This window comes from Bos javanicus, chromosome 7 (genome assembly GCF_032452875.1).
Source record: "Bos javanicus breed banteng chromosome 7, ARS-OSU_banteng_1.0, whole genome shotgun sequence".
Lineage (NCBI taxonomy): Eukaryota > Metazoa > Chordata > Mammalia > Artiodactyla > Bovidae > Bos > Bos javanicus.
This window is the reverse complement of record NC_083874.1, coordinates 22,335,672-22,355,222: the sequence shown is the minus strand read 5'-3', so window position 1 is coordinate 22,355,222 and position 19,551 is coordinate 22,335,672. Positions and strand designations below refer to the sequence as shown.

The 19,551-nt window shown below is 41.2% G+C and overlaps 2 protein-coding genes across 4 annotated transcripts in view; both read right to left on the bottom strand.

Moving 5' to 3' along the window:
- FNIP1 (folliculin interacting protein 1) overlaps positions 1 to 1,619 on the bottom strand; it is a 120,496-nt gene extending 118,877 nt beyond the window's left edge. Inside the window, exon 1 of one of the 2 annotated variants that reach the window (XM_061422872.1) lies at positions 1,412 to 1,619. In XM_061422872.1, the coding sequence (XP_061278856.1) occupies positions 1,412 to 1,503 (92 nt within the window). In that variant the 5' untranslated portion in view covers positions 1,504 to 1,619. The remainder of the gene's footprint in view (positions 1 to 1,411) is intronic. The other variant, XM_061422873.1, reaches the window with a different exon arrangement.
- Positions 1,620 to 16,732: 15,113 nt separating this feature from the next.
- The window catches only part of MEIKIN (meiotic kinetochore factor), a 138,306-nt gene continuing 135,487 nt past the window's right edge, over positions 16,733 to 19,551 (bottom strand). The window contains exon 15 of one of the 2 annotated variants that reach the window (XR_009737463.1): positions 16,733 to 17,135. Coding sequence is in view for 1 of the 2 variants with exons in the window: in XM_061422862.1 (XP_061278846.1) it covers positions 17,104 to 17,135 (32 nt within the window). In the remaining variant the exon portion in view is untranslated. The remainder of the gene's footprint in view (positions 17,136 to 19,551) is intronic. The other variant, XM_061422862.1, reaches the window with a different exon arrangement.

Sequence of the window (19,551 nt, the reverse complement as noted above, 5' to 3'; positions counted from 1 at the left end):
TTGATTTACCGGATGGCTCGATGTAGTACTATCTAGACTGCAGTTTCATTTTTCAAAAGAAAAGCACTAAAGAAATCTTTAAAGAAAGTCATTAGATAAGCATGGCAAGACACTTCCCAGTAGAAAAAAACAAAAGCTAGATAACTGTCTTTATTAAGTACTGTTTCAAGATGTTTACCTCTGAGATTTTTTCCCCTCTAAAAGTCAGTGACATTTCTTTCCATTTAATACTTCAATTCCACATATTACAGAATGTTTACTAACGGGGCTTGCATTAGTGAGAGAGGGTGAATAATTTTAAAGTTAGCAAAACCTTTTAAACCGGTGCGGTACAGTCATTTCAGAATGTGACTGTTTCAAAATGTAACAGATTCTCATTTTTTCCTAGTACTGCTGTACAACTAGGCTCTTTGCTACCCTACCAGGTTTGAGTGACATTTGACATTCAGCCTACTTACATTCACAAGTTTCCACACTGCAACAAGTATTAAGGCTGTCTGAAAGACATATCTCTTCATCAAATGAAGTTTCGAAACTAAACTTTATCTACAATTCAGGTTTATATTACAGGGTCTTACAATCTTAAAAAGTTTTTTTTTTTTTTTTTTTTTTTTTACCAGCAACAGGTACTATAACCAAGCCTGTAATACCACAAAATATCTTGGTATCATTGTCAATTTTTATAGACTCGTTTTTAGGAACAGTTCCAACGGGATGGTCAATTCTAGGGCCATGCTTCATTTGACTCAGCGCAGCTTCATTCTAGTCAATAATAAGCACAACCTCTTAGGTTTCACATTTCTCCTTCGACAATATTCAGGCCACTCGGTCCGGTATCTGCAAACCTCTAATTTAGATTTACAAGAAATCTGAAAGAACGGCAGCTTGCCGACACGCTCCTCCAGCCTTCTCTACACTCCGAAGGCTGGCCAAAACGTGCTGCTCTCTCCACAACAGCAACCAAGCTGGAACCGAGCACCCAGAGGACGACCAGCCGCGGGGAGGAGGGGAGAACTTTTCGGCCCGGAGGACGACGGTTGAGGTCCAATCCAGCCCGCGCCCAATTCTACGCGTCGCCAGGAAGGAGTGTGGCCCCTAAGCTCAGGCCGCGATGCTCCGCCTGGAGTGGCAGAGCCGCGCGTGGCCGCCGAGCAAGACGTAAACAAACCGCCCGGGACAAGGGGGTAAGGGGCGACCGTGGGGGAGGGGGGAGAGGCCCGCGCTCGAACCCTCCAGCGCTGGTCTGCAGCTGCCCTGCCCCTCCCGACCAAGACCCTGATCCCGGTACCGGGGCGACACTACTGCGCGAGCGTGAACTTCGAGAAAGCCTCAGCGCCTCTGGAAAGTGGACCCCACTAGGCCATCGGCTCCGCGCCCCTCGCCCCTCGCCCCTCGCCCTGCGGCGACCTACCTGAACGCGCAGTCCGGGTCCCTCGCATCCCGACCGGGCGCGCCCAGGCCGTTCCTCTTGCTGAAGAGCTTCTGGAACAGGGTAGGGGCCATGGTGGCCACGGCCAGGCCGGGGTCGCTCCTCAGGGAACTCACCAGGCCCCCGCTCCTAGAGCTGCCCCGCCACCCCCATAGGCGCCTCAGTCATATGACAGAAATTAGTCACTTCAAACGGCCACGGCGCGCGGGGCGGGGCGCGAGCCAAAGCCGGCGTCCATTGGCTGGCGATGAGCCGCATCACGTGGCGGCGCGCAGAGCAGAGTGCAAGGCGGGGATCCTGGGCGGAGTTGGAGCCCATAGGCTGGCTGGTGGAGATCCTCACGTGGCAGCTCACGGGGCGGGGCATGCGCGGAGGGAAGGGGCGGGGGGCTGGTTGTGTCTGAAGATGTGGAGGAGGGACGAGCTCCGGTCCTTGTCTTTCTCCGTGACGCCTTCAGTTGCTAGCTGAGCCTAAGGCGGGGTGCTGCGAGGACCACGCCAGGGCCTGTGGAGTACAGAAGCCTTCACCTCCCGCACCCATGACACAAGAGAAGTTCAGGGCACCACTAGCAACCGACTCTTTGCCGCCGTCCCTTCCTCAATCTGTGTGGCTTCGCACCTCCGTACATAGGCGCCGGGTGGAGTCTGGTGGCCTCCGGAGCAGAAAAGGCGCGCGAGCCTACCCCGGGGACTGCGGCGCGGGCTGGACTTTAAGCCCGAGGCCACAGGCCCGCCCAGGCGGGCCACGGAGTGGTTTATGCTCAGAGCTTGACTGTGCGAGACTGGTGCTTGGGTCTAGGGGAGGACCCTGCCGAGACACTCCGCGGGCAGCGGGGCCCCCCTACCCCAGATGTTTCCCACTAGCGCCTCGAACCCTGACACCAGGAATTAGCCCCTTTGAAGAGTTAACCATAGGAGGCTCGAGATTTACACTCAGTGACGAGGTATGGAAAGAGGAACTGTCAAATTGTGAGCAAATGAGTTTTAATTGGCAGAATACCCTTTCCAAAGAAAAAGATTGCTCATAAATGACCTTAACAGCCTACTTAAATTTGGCTTCCCTGGTGGCTCAAACAGTAAAGAATCTGCCTTTGATCCCTGGAGACCCGGGTTTGATCCCTGGGCCGGGAAGATCCCCTGGAGAAGGAAATGGCAACCCACTCCAGTATTCTTGCCTGGAGAATCCCATGGACAGAGGAGCCTGGCCGGTTGCTGTCCATGGAGTTGCAAAGAGTCAGACACCACTGAGTGACAAACATTTAAACTTTCACACTACTTAAACCTAGGGAACCAAAATTTATCAGGGTTTGGATCAAATTGGTCTTACAGATCTTACGTACCCCTACCGTTTCACCCACTGCCACTCCAGGATGAGGAATTTTGTACCATGGGATGCAGTTCTCTGACAGAGATGGATGTCAGGAAATTACTGGTATGTGGTTTGGAAGGTCAGAGTAAAACACTTCGTTGAGAATTTCATTTACCTAAGGATACAAATCAAATTGTTTTTTCTTTAAGTGGCTACCAACTCACATGATTTGCAGCTTGAGTTTATGCTATAAAATAAGTGGTCTCATATAGAAAAAAAAAAGAAAATAGGCAGAATATATATCACAGAGAATATCAGTGGTCATGTAACAACCAAGTTTCAATGTTAATAATTTTTAAAATGCTATTTGTAGGCGGTTAAGAAACTAATTTCGAGACTTCCCTGGTGGTCCAGTGAAGAATCCGCCCGCCAATGCAGGGGATAAGGGTTAGACTCCAGAGAGAGTCCACATGCGCTTGGGGGAACTAAACCCATGCGCCACAACTACTGAGCCAGGGTTCTGCAATAAAAGAAGCCACTTCAATGAGAAGCCTGTGTCTCACAACTGGAGAGTAGCCCCTGCATGCTGCAACTAGAGAAGCGCCCACATGCAGCAAGGAAGAGCCAGCACAGCCATAAAGAAATAGTTTTTTAAAAAACTAATATATTCATCCCACAATGTTTAAGTGCCCCGGTCTAGGCACTGGGGAGCCAAAGTAAACAAAAAAGACAGGGCTAAATTTCTATATGTTTTAGGGTTTTGGAGGTTTGATTTAGTTGCCAAGTTGTGTCTGACTCTGTGACGCAACCCCCCCCCCACCCCTTCCCCCGCCCCCGCATAGATTGTAGCCCACCAGGCTCCTCCAACCATGGAATTCTCCAGGCGAGAGTATGGGAGTTGGGTTGCCATTTCCTTCTCCGGGGGATCTTCTATATGAGGAAACAGTAAGTAAAAGGTAGTTTGAAACTACTACTGTTGTGAGTGAAAATTGCACAATGAAATGAGTGTGTAGGGGAGGCCTCTGAGGAGGTGACATCTGAAGTGCTCAGGTTAAGAATCATTCAGAGTTCCTCCATACATTGCTTAAGTTCCAGAATTACTGAGCAATACAAGCTCAAAATAGTAAGACTGTCTTCCCCTATAAACTTAAGATATCTTAATTCTATGGTGCCAAACACTGAAAGATTTCTAATGAGGCAAAAGACACAATGTATATTTTTCTCACAAAATGTGAATGCAGAATAAAACTTTTATAAACAAAAAATGAAGTCAGTGCAATTTTTTACAGTGAGAAAACGCACATCCTATAAGTCAATTAATGAAGCAGTCATTTTGGGAAGTTTTGCTTTTACACTAGCAAGTATCACTAAATGAGTGCTAGTGGAAATGGGCTCAAGTCTGTCTACATAGGGCAAACGACATGATGAGGAATCATGGCTGATTCATGGCTGGCACAGAGAAGTCTAGAAGTTCCATGTCCCCTCAGAAGTTTCTAAATACAATAACCTCATGTGCTTTCATCTTGGGAAAAAGTTACTTCATGGATAATTATAGGTAAGAGTAAGGAAAAGAACATAAACTTGCATAAGAGATACTTACTTTTAGTATTCTCTAATCAAGTAACAGCTTCATTTCTGTGGTCTCATTTTATCTTATACTTGAAAGGTACAGAAAAAAGACAAAATTTATTGGGTTGGACAAAAGATTCATTCGTTTTTTCCCATACAATGGCTCTAGAAACACTTAGTTATCTTTAACTTAAAACAGTTTTGTCATATTGTACTGTGACAGCTGTCATATCAGCATGTGTTTTTTTTTTAAAAAACATAAAAATTGGTGAATTTTTGTGTAGTGATTTTAATATTGAAGATGGAAGGAAAAAGCAACATTTTTGACATATTATGCTTTATTATTTCAAGAAAGGTAAAAACAACTGAAACGGAAAAAAAAGATGTATGCATAATTATTTTTGTATGGAGAAGCTGCTATGACTGACCGAGTGTTTCAAAAGTGGTTTGCTATGTTTCGTGCTGGAGATTTCTCACTGGATAATGCTCCACAGTTGGTTGGACAAGTTGTAGTTGATACGAATCAAACGGAGACATTAATTGAGAATAACCAATGTTATACTACATGGAAGATAGCTGACATGTTCAAAATATCCAAATCAAGTGATGAAATCATTTGTACCAGCTCAGTTATGTTAATTACTTTGATGTTTGGGTTCCACATAAGTTAACCGAAAAAAAAAAAATCTTCTTGACTGTATTTCCTCATGCAATTCTCTACTTAAACATAATGAAAATGTTCTGTTTTTAAAATAAACTGTGATGGGCAATGAAAAGTGGATACTTTACAATAATGTGGAATGGAAGAGATCATAGGGCAAGTGAAATGAACGACCACCAAACATGCCAAAGTCTGTTTTTCATCCAAAGATGGTGATGTTGTAAAAATGCTGGGATTGGAAAGGAGTCCACTAGTATGAGCTCCTTCCAGAAACCCAAATAATTAATTGCAATAAGTACTGCCAATAAGTACTCCCAATTAGAACAGTTGAAAAGCATCTGCAATTAGTCAACAGAAAACGCATAATCCTCCATCAGGGTAACAAAGACTGCACGTTTCTTTGATGACAAAGCAAAAACTTACACACTTGACTGGCAAGTTCTGTCATTTACTGTATTCACCAGACATTGCACCTTGAGATTTCCATTTATTTCAGTGTTTACAAAATTCTCTCAATATCGGGTAATCCAAGTCTAGGCCCCGACCAGTAACGCTGAAGAATCTGAAGTTGAATGGTTCTATGAAGACCTACAAGACCTTCTAGAACTAACACCCCAAAATGATGTGCTTTTCATTATACGGGACTGGAATGCAAAAGTAGGAAGTCAAGAAACACCTGGAGTAACAGGCAAATTTGGCCTTGGAATATGGAATGAACCAGGGCAAAGGCTAATAGAGTTCCACCAAGAAAATGCACTGGTCATAGCAAACACCCTCTTCCAACAACACGAGAGAAACTCTATACATGGACATCACCAGATGGTCAACACCAAAATCAGATTGATTATATTCTTTGCAGCCAAAGATGGAGAAGCTCTATACAGTCAGCAAAAACAAGACCAGGAGCTGACTATGGCTCAGATCATGAACTCATTATTGCCAAATTCAGACTTAAATTGAAGAAAGTAGGGAAAACCACTAGACCATTCAGGTATGACCTAAATCAAATCCCTTATGACTATACAGTAGAAGTGAGAAATAGATTTAAGGGACTAGATTTGATAGACAGAGTGCCTGATGAACTATGGACGGAGGTTCATGACATTGTACAGGAGACTGGAATCAAGACCATCCCCAAGAAAAAGAAATGCAAAAAAGCAAAATGGCTGTCTGAGGACACCTTACAAATAGCTGTGAAAAGAACAGAAGTGAAAAGCAAAGGACAAAAGGAAAGATATACCCATTTGAATGCAGAGTTCCAAAGAATAGTAAGGAGAGATAAGACAGCCTTCCTCAGCGATCAATGTAAAGAAACAAAGGAAAACAACAGAATGGGAAAGACTAGAGATCTATTCAAGAAAATTAGAGACACCAAGGCAACATTTCATGCAACAATGAGCTCAGTAAAGGACAGAACGGAGAAGGCAATGGCACCCCACTCCAGTACTCTTGCCTGGAAAATCCCATGGATGGAGGAGCCTAGTAGGCTGCAGTCCATGGGGTCGCTAAGAGTTGGACACGACTGAGCGACTTCCCTTTCACTTTTCACTGTCATGCATTGGAGAAGGAAATGGCAACCCACTCCAGTGTTCTTGCTTGGAGAATCCCAGGGACGGGGGAGCCTGGTGGGCTGCCGTCTATGGGGTCACACAGAGTCGGACACAACTGAAGTGATGCAGCAGCAGCAAAGGACAGAAATGGTATGGAACTAACAGAAGCAGAAGATATCAAGAAGAGGTGACAGGAATACACAGAAGAAATGTACAAAAAAGATCTTCACAACCAAGATAATCACGATGGTGTGATCACTCACACTTACCTAGAGCCAGACATCCTGAAATGTGAAGTCAAGTGGGCCTTAGGAAGCATCACTATGAACAAAGCTAGTGGAGGTGATGGAATTCCAGTTGAGCTATTTCAAACCCTGAAAGATGATGCTGTGAAAGTGCTGCATTCGATATGCCAGCAAATTTGGAAAACTCAGCAGTGGTCACATGACTGGAAAAGGTCAGTTTTCATTCCAATCCCAAAGAAAGGCAATGCCAAGAAAGGCAATGCCAAAGAATGCTCAAACTTTACCGCACAATTGCACTCATCTCATACGCTAGTAAAGTAATGCTCAAAATTCTCCAAGCCAGGCTTCAGCAATACATGAACCAGGAAATTCCTGATGTTCAAGCTGGTTTTAGAAAAGGCAGAGGAACCAGAGATCAAATTGCCAACATCCGCTGGATCATGGAAAAAGCAAGAGAGTTCCAGAAAAACATCTATTTCTGCTTTACTGACTATGCCAAAGCCTTTGACTGTGTGGACCACAATAAACTGTGGAAAATTCTGAAGGAGATGGGAATACCAGACCACCTGACCTGCTTCTTGAGAAACCTGTATGCAGGTCAGGAAGCAACAGTTAGAACTGGACATGGAACAATAGACTGGTTCCAAATAGGAAAAGGAGTACGTCAAGGCTGTATATTGTCACCCTGTTTATTTAACTTATATGCAGAGTACATCATGAGAAACACTGGGCTGGAGGAAGCACAAGCTGGAATCAAGATTGCCGGGAGAAATATCAATAACCTCAGATATGCAGATGATACCACCCTTATGGCAGAAAGTGAAGAAGAACTAAAGAGCCTCGAGATGAAAGTAAGAGAGCAGAGTGAAAAAGTTGGCTTAAAGCTCAGCATTCAGAAAACAAAGATCATGTCATCTGGTCCCATCACTTCATGGGAAATAGATGGGGAAACAGTGTCAGACTTTATTTTTGGGGGCTCCAAAATCACTGCAGATGGTGACTGAAGCCATGAAATAAAAAGACGCTTACTCTTTGGAAGGAAAGTTATGACCAACCTCAGTGCAGTTCAGTTCAATCACTCAGTTGTGTCCAACTCTCGGTGACCCCATGAATAGCAGCACTCCAGGCCCCCCTGTCCATCACCAACTCCCAGAGTTCACTCAAACTCACGTCTATCAAGTCAGTGATGCCAACCAGCCATCTAATCCTCTGTCGTCCCCTTCTCCTCCTGCCCCCAATCCCTCCCAGCATCAGGGTCTTTTCCAATGAGTCAACTCTTCACATGAGGTGGCCAAGTATTAGAGTTTCAGCTTCAGCATCAGTCTTTCCAATGAACACCCAGGATTGATCTCCTTTAGAATGGACTGGTTGGATCTCCTTGCAGTCCAAGGGACTCTCAACAGTCTTCTCCAATACCACAGTTCAAAAGCATCAATTCTTCGGTGCTCAGCTTTCTTCAGAGTCCAACTCTCATCCATACGTGACCACAGGAAAAACCATAGCCTTGACTAGATGAACCTTTGTTGGCAAAGTAATGTCTCTGCTTTTGAATATGCTATCTAGGTTGGTCATAACTTTCCTTCCAAGGAGTAAGTGTCTTTTAATTTCATAGCTGCAATCACCATCTGCAGTGATTTTGGAGCCCAAATAAAGTCTGACACTGTTTCCCTATCTACTTCCCCTGAAGTGATGGGACCGGATGCCATGATCTTAGTTTTCTGAATGTTGAGCTTTAAGCCAACATTTTCATTCTCCTCTTTCACTTTCATCAAGAGGCTCTTTAGTTCCTCTTCACTTTCTGCCATAAGGGTGGTGTCATCTGCATATCTGAGGTTATTGATATTTCTCCCGGCAATCTTGATTCCAGCTTGTGCTTCTTCCAGCCAGGGTTTCTCATGATGTATTCTGCATATAAGTTAAATAAACAGGGTGACAATATACAGCCTTGATGAACTCCTTTTCCTATTTGGAACCAGTCTGTTGTTCCATGTCCAGTTCTAACTGTTGCTTCCTGACCTGCATACAGGTTTCTCAAGAAGCAGGTCAGGTGGTCTGGTATTCCCATCTCCTTCAGAATTTTCCACAGTTTATTGTGGTCCACACAGTCAAAGGCTTTGGCATAGTCAGTAAAGCAGAAATAGATGTTTTTCTGGAACTCTCTTGCTTTTTCCATGATCCAGCGGATGTTGGCAATTTGATCTCTGGTTCCTCTGCCTTTTCTAAAACCAGCTTGAACATCAGGAATTTCCTGGTTCATGTATTGCTGAAGCCTGGCTTGGAGAATTTTGAGCATTACTTTACTAGTGTGTGAGATGAGTGCAATTGTGGGGTAGTTTGAGCATTCTTTGGCATTGCCTTTCTTTGGGATTGGAATGAAAACTGACCTTTTCCAGTGATGTGACCACTGCTGAGTTTTCCAAATTTGCTGGCATATTGAGTGCAGCACTTTCACAGCATCATCTTTCAGGGTTTGAAATAGCTCAACTGGAATTCCATCACCTTCACTAGCTTTGTTCATAGTGATGCTTTCTAAGGCCCACTTCACTTCACATTCCAGGATAGACAGCATATTAAAAAGCAGAGACATTACTTTGTCAACAAAGGTCCGTCTAGTCAAGGCTATGGTTTTTCCAGTAGTCATGTATGGATGTGAGAGTTGGACTATAAAGAAAGCTGAGCCCCGAAGAATTGCTGCTTTTGAACTGTGGTGTTGGAGGAAACTCTTGAGAGTCCCTTGGAGATTCAACCAGTCCATCCTAAAGGAGATCAGTGGGTGTTCATTGGAAGGACTGATGCTGAGGCTGAAACTCCAATACTTTGTCAACCTCATGCGAAGAGCTGACTCATTGGAAAAGACCCTGATGCTGGGAAAGATTGAAGGCAGGAGGAGAAGGGGACAACAGAGGATGAGATGGTTGTATGGCATCACCAACTCAATTGACATGGGTTTGGATAGACCCTGGCAGTTGGTGATGGACTGGGAGGCCTGGCGTGCTGCGGTTCATGGGGTCGCAAAGAGTCGGACATGACTGAGCGACTGAACTAACTAATTAAGGGGAGAAATTTCAATTCCTGAAGACTGTAAAAGGCACCTATAACAGTTCTTTGCTCAAAAAGATAAAAAGTTTGGGGAAGATGAAGTTATGAAGGTGCCTGAAAAATGGCAGAAGGTACTGGAATAAAACATTGAATTCATTGTACAATAAAGTTCTTAGTAAAAATGATAAAGTATCCTTTATTTTTATTTTAAAACTGAAGGAACTTTTTGGCCAACCCAATACTTGCTATCATTCATCACATTTCCTTTATGTTATAGTGTAATATTCAAATTATAGACTTAGAGGGCACTGAAATGATACAAGTTTGCCATAAAAGAGGACATGTAACTATACCTAATTATGTAGATTAAACTGAAAATAGTTTCAAGTTTAGTGACAGTGTAGATTATATTTTTTTCTCCTTTTACTCAACATGACCTCTTTTCACAGAGAAATTGAGGTGTCTTAAAGTAGCCTCTTTATATTTAGGGGCAAGAAGGAAGTGTGAGAAATAAAATAAAATAATTATTCATTAATAACATATAAATGTGGAGCTGTTCGGTTAGAAAGTTAGACATAAGGCCTACACTTTCACTCAGGAGTAGAAAATTTAGCCTCTGTGCAAACCCCAAAGGCCTTTGGGTCTCTGTCCACCTGATCCCAGTAACATAGAAAAGAGGCATACTCCTCCCTACAGCCATTTTCGAGTTATCAGACAGCAAAAGGTGGCAATAAAACAGGAATCTTGCTCCTTTAACCACCATGCTAATAAGCACAACCTCAATTGTGCTGAATTCTTCTGAAACAAATTAGATTTTCATTGATAACATCTCAGAACAAGATAGTCAAATCAAGATGATCAAGTAAAACTTCCTGAATGACACTTAGATGGACTCAGAGTACCTCAGTTTTAAAAACTCTTAAGCCAACCAATGATTTACTGCTGTATAATACGGGAATGGCAGTTGTTTGAGGCAACAGAAAACAAACATTATTTAACAAATATTTCTTCAGTCCCTCAAAGGTGTCAATTCGATGTTCTGGCTGTCTATTCCTACTTTTAGGAACTTAATTCTTAGTGGGAAGATGCGAAGTAAACAAAATGTTTGCAAGTAGTGGTAAAAGTTAGGAAAGAAAGAGTTAATAGTATACAACTGGAGGGAGCCAAATTTAGATACAGTGGTCAGGAAAGTCCTCTCCAAAGATGTGGGATTTGAACTGAGGTCTAAAGAATGAAAAGGGACAAGCCATGGAAACATGATGGTAAATAACATTATATAAGAGAGATGAAAAATACAAACACTCTGAGACAGGAAGGGGTTTCTCCTGTCTGAAGAAAAAAAAAGCGGGGAGGGGCTAAAACAGCTGAATATACTCTGGGAGGGGGAAGATGTTTGAGATATGGTTTAAATGGCGACATGGAGCCAGATTATGTAGAACCTTGTAAATCATGCAAAAGAGATTGGATCAAGTGTGATGTAAACTATTGTAGGAATTTAAAAACAGGAAAGGGACATGATAGAATTTATGATTTTAGAAGATTACTCTGGTTGCTCTGTGGAGAAAGGAGTATAAAAGAATAAGAATGGTAAGAGAGAAACTATATAGGGGTAGACCATGTATTTTAGGCAAGAGTTGATGTTAGCTAACTATTTTAAGACAGAACTAATAGGATTTATAGTAGAAGTAAAAGAAAAACTAAAGATTGACTCCTAGGTTTTTGCCTTGAGCAACCAACTGGAAGTAATTTCCTGATACAAAGATGAGTGAAATTATAGGTTTAAAGAGGAAAATCTAGCATAGTAAGTTTGGATATATTAAGTTTGAATGACCACTAGCTATCCACCTGGAGATTCTGAGTAGAATATATGAGGAGAAGGCAGGACTGAAGAAAAATTTGCTAGACATCAGCTCATACACAGAATTTAAGATAACAGAATAAGTGAGTTTTCCTAGAAAGAGTATGTATGTATAGTAGACAGTCCAGCACTAATATTCAGAGAGGACACCACTTACAAGTCTTCACTAGAAAGACTCAACAAAGAAGGATGAGTAGTAGTAAGACAAAAGAAGAAAATAACCCCAAAAAGGAAGAAGACATCAACTGTGTTGAATGTTACTGAAAGTTTAAGTGTCCGTTAGATTTTTCAACATACACATCTTGACAAGAACAGTTTCAATAGAAAGCAGAGCAAAAGCCAGAATGGAGGGAACTCAAAAAAGAAAGAGTAGGGAGGGAGTAATAAAGCAAATATAGACAACTACTCTGCTTCGCTGAGATAAGGAGCAGGAAAAATGGGGATTGAGAGGAGATGGAAGGAGGGAATTTTTTTTTTTTTTTGAGATGGAAGATATTAGAGAATTTCATATGCTAAGAGAAAGAATCTAATAAAGATGATGAAATCAAACACCTGCTTAGTTCCAGGTGCTAAGGATGCAATAATGTACAAGACAGTTACAGCCCTCACCCTTAAGAAACCAACAAGTAAACAAGTTATTACAGATTGTGATAAGTGCTTTTAAGGAATCAAACTTTTATCTTCAACATAAAATTGGCTTGAAATCTTCACATTGAATTCTACTGGAAGTATACAAAAGGAAACAGAAGTTGACAGGCAATTACATGATGTTATAGTAAATGCTATGATATGGGCAAGTACAGGATGAAAATAAGGAAAAACAAGTAACCTTTTGGAGGAATTAAGGGGAGTTTTCTGAAAGGGGAAATAAATCTGGATTAAAAATTAAAATGGGATATGCTAAAAAAAGAAGATGTGGGCATAGAAAGTGTGTTCCAGGCAGATGGAGCAACACATTCAGGGCTTGGAGGCAAGAGAGAATTTAAAAATCCAGTGACCTACAATACAATCTAATGGTAAAATTGAACTGGATTAATAAAACTATGTAAAAATCATTTAAAAGACTTTATCTAGAGGACATGGGGAGCTAGCAAGGGATTTTAAGCAGAAAACAACATGATCAGGTGAGCATTTTAGACAGTTCTCTCTAGATGCATTGTGAAAAATTGACTATAGGGTACAACAATAATGACTGAGAAATGAGTGAAGAGGCTTTTATTCTAAGCCAGGCAAGAAAATACTGGCATGAACTCAGAGAACAGCCATAGGAATGGAGGAATATGGAAAATACTGAGGACTTTTAGGATTCAAAATCAACAGGACTTCATGATTGCCTGCCTGTGAGAAAGTAAGAGGAAAAGGGTGATAGCAACTTTCTGGCTAGGTAACTTGGATAGATGAAGCTATCCAACACTGAAACAGATGATAGAAGACATAACTGCTTCAAGGCGATATAAATTCAATTTGGGATATGTTGAGTATGAGATACCATGGGAATCCCTGTGGTGATGACAAGTAAGCAGTTGGCTACAGAGACTTAGAACTCTAGCAATGTCTCATGTGAGTCCATCAGTCAGGATGTTCTGTGTTGCACATGATAGAAAACCCAAACTAAACTGGCCTAAGCAAAAAAAAAAAAAAAAAAAAAAACTGATTAGCTAGCATAACTGGAGCTAAAGTACAGAACAGTTCAGGCACAGCTGTATGCAAAGACTCAACAATAACATCAAGAATCTAGCTTCTCTATTCCAGTTCTAATTCCTCTATGTGAACTCCATTCCCAGACACTGCCTCCATTTGTGGACACAAGATGGCTGCCAGCAGCTCTCCTTAGAGGAATAGTATAATAAAAAGGCTGTATCCAGTATTCTCAGGAAAAGCACTGAGATTTAACCCAATACATTATTTTAGGCCTTGCCCCTAATCCTGAACCAATCACTGTGCCTGAGTTAAGTGGGCCATGTAATCGATTTAAACCATTAAAGGCCCACATCTAGAACTAAAGTTGGGATCAATCCCACCTAAATCATGTGACTTGGAAACTCAAAATCCAATTATAAGGGAGGTAGTGAAGTGAAGTGAAGTCAGAAGGGAACAGAAATACAGTGGTGAACAAGATGTAGTTTCTACATGCAAGAATCTTATAGTCGAAGGGATAAAGTGTAGAATTTGAAAGGCAATTACAGTACATTGTGATTAGTATGATGCAGGCAAGTACAAGATGCTGTGGGAACACAAGGAAAGACAATAAACTTCTGGGGGACACAGGCAGGGCCAGTCACCACACATATTCACTACCAATATCCATGGCAGTTACTGACAACGATTTGGGGTCAACTGAACAGAGATAAGGGAGAAGGCAATGGCACCCCACTCCAGTACTCTTGCCTGGAAAATCCCATGGATGGAGGAGCCTGGTAGGCTGCAGTCCATGAGGTCGCTAAGAGTCGGACATGACTGAGCGACTTCCCTTTCACTTTTCACTTTCATGCATTGGAGGAGGAAATGGCAACCCACTCCAGTGTTCTTGCCTGGAGAACCCCAGGGACGGCGGGGCCTGGTGGGCTGCCGTCTATGGGGTCGCACAGAGTTGGACATGACTGAAGCAACTTAGCAGCAGCAGCAGCAGCAGAACAGAGATAATAACCAATGGCAGTGATAGATGACATCACCAAGAGAGACAGTGTAATATAAGAAGCCCTAGAATATGGGACTTCCCTGGTGGTTCAGTGGCTAAGATTCTGCACTCCCAATACAGGGGGCCTGGGTTCAGTCCTGGCCAGGGAACTAGATCCCACATGCTGCAAGTAATAGCTCACAGATCACAACCAGAGATCCCAGTGTAGAGCAACAGATAAAGATAAATTAAGAGGGAAAAAAAAAGAAGTCCTAGATTATAACTCAAAGAAACAACAAAATTTAAAGACAGGACAAAGGAAAGTAAGGAAAAATAGAAGAGAAAGAGATCAAAGATGGGATGAGGTAAGAAATGAGATGAAAGCCTGGAGAGTAATGTTTCAGAGAAGTCATTCCTTACTGTAGGATTTCAAGAGGAGAGTAATAGTCTACAACATCATTAGCTAGGAGGGGCTGGGTAAGATGAGAACTGAGAAATACTCCTTAGATTAACATCAAAGGAATGCTGGTAGCCTTGAGGGGACCAGTGTCAGTGAAGGGCCCAAGGTGAAACCAGACTTTATGTGTGTTGAGGGTAGGGGAAGGAAGAGGAGAAAGGACTGAGCAGTGAAGGGAATCAGTGAAAAAGCAGAAAGGACTCTTTTCAGGAAACATGGATATAAACAGGTAAGGAATTATTACATAGGTAGAAGAATGTATAGAATCAAGGGAGCATTTAAAATATAAGATGATCCAGTATGTTAAAATGAAGGTTAGAAAGCTACAGTAGAGCAGGAGACTGAAGATAACTTCTATCTGGAAAGTCTAGGTATCACACCCTTCATATAAGCATGTGTGCACAATATGAGATAAAGAAGCTATTCATAACTGAACAAACCTTGGAAAGGTGAACAAAACTTTAAATTTTTTAAATGGAAATGGCATCATGATTGCTTGGCCTTTCATGAATTTTTAACTGAATTTTCTGGGTACTTGTGACATGAGGGTTTGTTTTTTCTTTTCATGAACTTGAAAATATAATTTTAAGTGCTTAGAAATGAAATGTAATTAGTTGTATGCTAAAATAAAGTGGTCCAGTCCCACTGTTAACCTTTTAAAAAACATAGACCACTTTGAAAATATGATGAAAACTATGGAGACACTCTCCCCAGAAAGAAATGAACTCCTTTTCTGATGGTCTTCCAGGGAGGTTCACTGAAAGATGTCTGGCGCCTACCCACCAATGCAAAGTTACAATATAACCTTCTAGATTTGCCAACAGGAATCTTCCTGGAACTTATCACGTCTGGCAGATAGCAAGTCGGGTTATTCTACTTTCTTTCCTCTTAATCATAACTAAAGTTATGTCCTTTACTAGTAAGCCTTGAACTTCAATTGCAACTCTTTCCTCCCTCCCACCTTTCCCTGTGCTCCAGCTAATAAAAATAGTGGATTCACATAGTCCTGCCTTCATTTGCTGGTTATCTCACTTTCTAAATCACATCAGCCTGGCCAAGTCTTTATCTTTATATTTTTCTTATCAGCAATATGAAACTATCAAATGTTTATTTCCTCCAGCCCCATTAGGACCAGTCTAAGAATCAGGTATCATTTTTTTCTCACAAGAACCTACCACCTGTTTAGAAACTATCAAATACTTTGTTCTCATTCTCACCCCTATCCCTTGGATTATAAACTCCTTGAAGGCAGGGAATAAGCCTTCTATTTAATTTCATATTCCCCCGCTGCTTATCACATTTCTGCTTTTTAAAACGACCACAAGAGTTGCTGACTTAGTTGAGTACTGATTGAGAAATCAAGTCTAAATTTGGTTCTAACCTCCATCATTAATGATCTCTTCTATATTTCCTAACAGCTTTCCTGTATTTTACCTCCAAATTAGAATATAAAACCAAAATCACAAGTAAGTTTTGTTAATGGCTTAAGGCCTTGTGAAATTATTTACAAGAATATCTTCATGAGACTCCTATTTTAAAATGAGTACTATATGGGTTATGTAACCTCAGTTAATTCTTCAATTTTAGAATTTTCCTTCATACTGAAGCAGCTCTGAAATTTTGCCTCACTTAATTTTATGTCTAATAACATTAGTAAAACCATCAGAATTAAAACCTCACCACCAGTTATACACTATACTGTGTTCACTGACAATAGGATTGCTGCTTTTTAGGAAGGTCATTTCCAAGATATATTACCCCTCAAAAAAAGTCCTACAGATAGATAGCACTAGCTAAAGAAGGTTGTTTGGGATGAGGTAATATATTAAATACTTAGTATCTGATTGATTGAAAGTATTACACAATTCCTGCTTCAGCAAACCTTGAGTATAGAGTTTCTTTCAGTCAGACCTGGAATTAGGTCTCTCACTCATGTGGTTTCAATTAAGTTCTGTTAAAAATAGCTTGTAATATAAGCATCAACAATTTTACTACTGTTAATCCATACAAAGGATAAACTTGGGAAAAAACCATCAAACGAAGTTACCTGGTATCCTGGTATTGCATCTTTATAAATAGCTGAAGTCATCTATTTAGTGTACAGTCTTCTAATATAAGCTGTTTGTTATTTTACAATACAAATATATATATATATATATATATATTTAAGAAACAGATAGAAGAACGATTCCTTCTCAGCTTATTAAAAGTAATTTATAAGACTCAGTAAAATTTCAACATCAGGATATAGCACAAATAATTAGAGAATTTTGATTTTTTAATTTTATATAATTTCAAGCAGATATTGTGCTTCACGGACTTTGACTTCACATCCAAATCTTCAAAGTAGTGAAAATTCAGCCACACCTGCTACATCCTTCCACTTGTTTTTATTATAATATCTGGAGAAAAAAATAACAATAGATTATTTCATATACATCACAAGCATGTGTCCAATAGTTATTAATAACCAGTCCCTAGGAGACAGAACACTTGATGTCCAAGCAACTCTAGTTTCAATCCATCAATCCTTAGGAAACAAATCTAGAGGTCCTTAAAAAAAGAAAGAAAGAAAAAGGGAAAGCTGGCTCACTCCCTCCTGGACATACTGAGGATACTTCTCTTCTCTTTGGAGGCACAAAGAGACCTGTCTGACATTCCAACAGAAAGCCCAGCAAAGACAGCTGTCAGTGGCCATCATAGGCTGCTAACTCCAGCCTGGTAACCTGGTGGAATCCATCCAGTTGTGGTTCCCATCCCAGTCCTCCACAGCCACCAGCTAGTCAGAATCTCCTTTTCCAGGCTATCCCTGCTTCCATTCTCCTACTGACCTGTTGTAGCTGAACCCAGGTTCTTTCCAATACAGGATTCTGAGGACTTTCTTCCTCCCAATATCTTGTACCTTTTGGAAAGTCAAACAAAACCTATAGCTCTCCTTAGATTTTGAGATTTTTATTTTCTTTTTCAGAAAAAATGATAAATGTTATGTTATAAATTCATATCTTAAGCTAATAGAATAATAACTTTTACCTGGATATATATCTTTAGTGAGAATTTGAATGTTTAGATGATAATAACAGGTGGAGTCAACTTTATGTATTTCCATTGTCACATTCATTCTATGATACACCTTATGCCTGGCCTAATCAGCCTATATCAATGGTTTTCAAACTCTGCTACACCTTAGTTATTTGAGCTTTTAAAAATCCTGATATCCAGGCTATACTCCATACCAAATAGGACAGAACCTCTGAACAAGGGACTCAAATATCCAGAAAAGTTTGATGTACAGCTGTTTGAGCACCAGAGACCTGTATCTTTAGTGGTCCATGGACCAGTAACTTCAATGTCATCTAGGAGTTGATTAGAAATGTAGAATCTTGGGCTCTATTCCAGAGCAAGAGAATCATAAATCTCCATTTTTAATAAGATCCTCAAGCAAGTCACAAGTAAACTAAAGTTTGGGAAGTACTGGCTATTCTATCCTCTACTGCTGCTACTGCTAAGTTGCTCCAGTCGTGTCCGACTCTGTACGACCCCATAGATGGCAGCCCACCAGGCTCCACTGTCCCTGAGATTCTCCAGGCAAGAATTCTACCCTCTACTCTTCCTTATTGTTATCTTCACTGACCTCAGATACAGTTTGCTCACTTGTCGATCACTTTGGAAACTGGGCCACAGTCATCCTCTCCATACAACTTAAACATTCCAAGTGGCAACCAGCCCATCCAACTATGTAGTCTCCTCCACCCCTCCTTGGCCTTCATATATACATCCAGGGCCATGCTCTATATTTCCCCCTGACATCACCTACAGCATATCATCTCTGCTGCTACTGCTGCTAAGTCAATTCTGCTAAGTCACTTCAGTCGTGTTCGACTCTGTGCGACCCCATAGACGGAAGCCCACCAGGATCCCCCGTCCCTGGGATTCTCTAGGCAAGAACACTGGAGTGGGTTGCCATTTCCTTCTCCAATGCGTGAAAGTGAAGAGTGAAAGGGAAGTCACTCAGTCGTGTCTGACTCTTAGCGACCACATGGACTGCAGCCTACCAGGCTCCTCTGTCCATGGGATTTTCCAGGCAAGAGTGCTGGAGTGGGGTGCCATTGCCTTCTGCCTGCTATTATCTAAAAATTCAAACTCTCACTTAAGATATATATCCAGGTAAAAGCTGTTATTATACTAGCTTAAGATATAAATTTTTAACATATCATTTATCAGCTTCTCTGAAGAAAATAAAAATCTCAAAATCTAAGGATAGCTACAGGTTTTGTTGGATTTTCCAAAAGGTACTGTTACCTTGGAAGTCTTCCCTGACACTTCAAAGTTAAAATCATCCTCTCCTGGGCTTCTAGGATGCTTTGCTCCACTTCTAACTTATCACCTTAGAAGACTGTGAAGTCTACCTCATGATGAATCCGTAAGCCCTGGAGGACAAAAGCTGTATTCATATCCCTAACTAATAATACAATGCCTAATGCATGCTTGTTGGCTGAATTAAAGTACCAATAACAGACCTCCATTGCTGTAACTGTAACAGTATAAAGCAATGATTGGCTGGTTCTTCTTATTGGTTTTAAAAAAATTTTAAGTCTCTGTTTAAATAAAATATAGAAATCCAATGTGTAAAGCAAAGAGAAGCAAGACTGCTCTGTCTGGATGAGCTGAGAAACTCAGAGCCCTATCTACTCTTACATTCTCTATATGACAGCTACCCAGTCAAATATCAATAATCTCAGATATGCAGATGATACTACACTAAAGGTAGACAGTGAAGAGGAACTAAAGAGCCTCTGGATGAGGGTGAAAGAGGAGAGT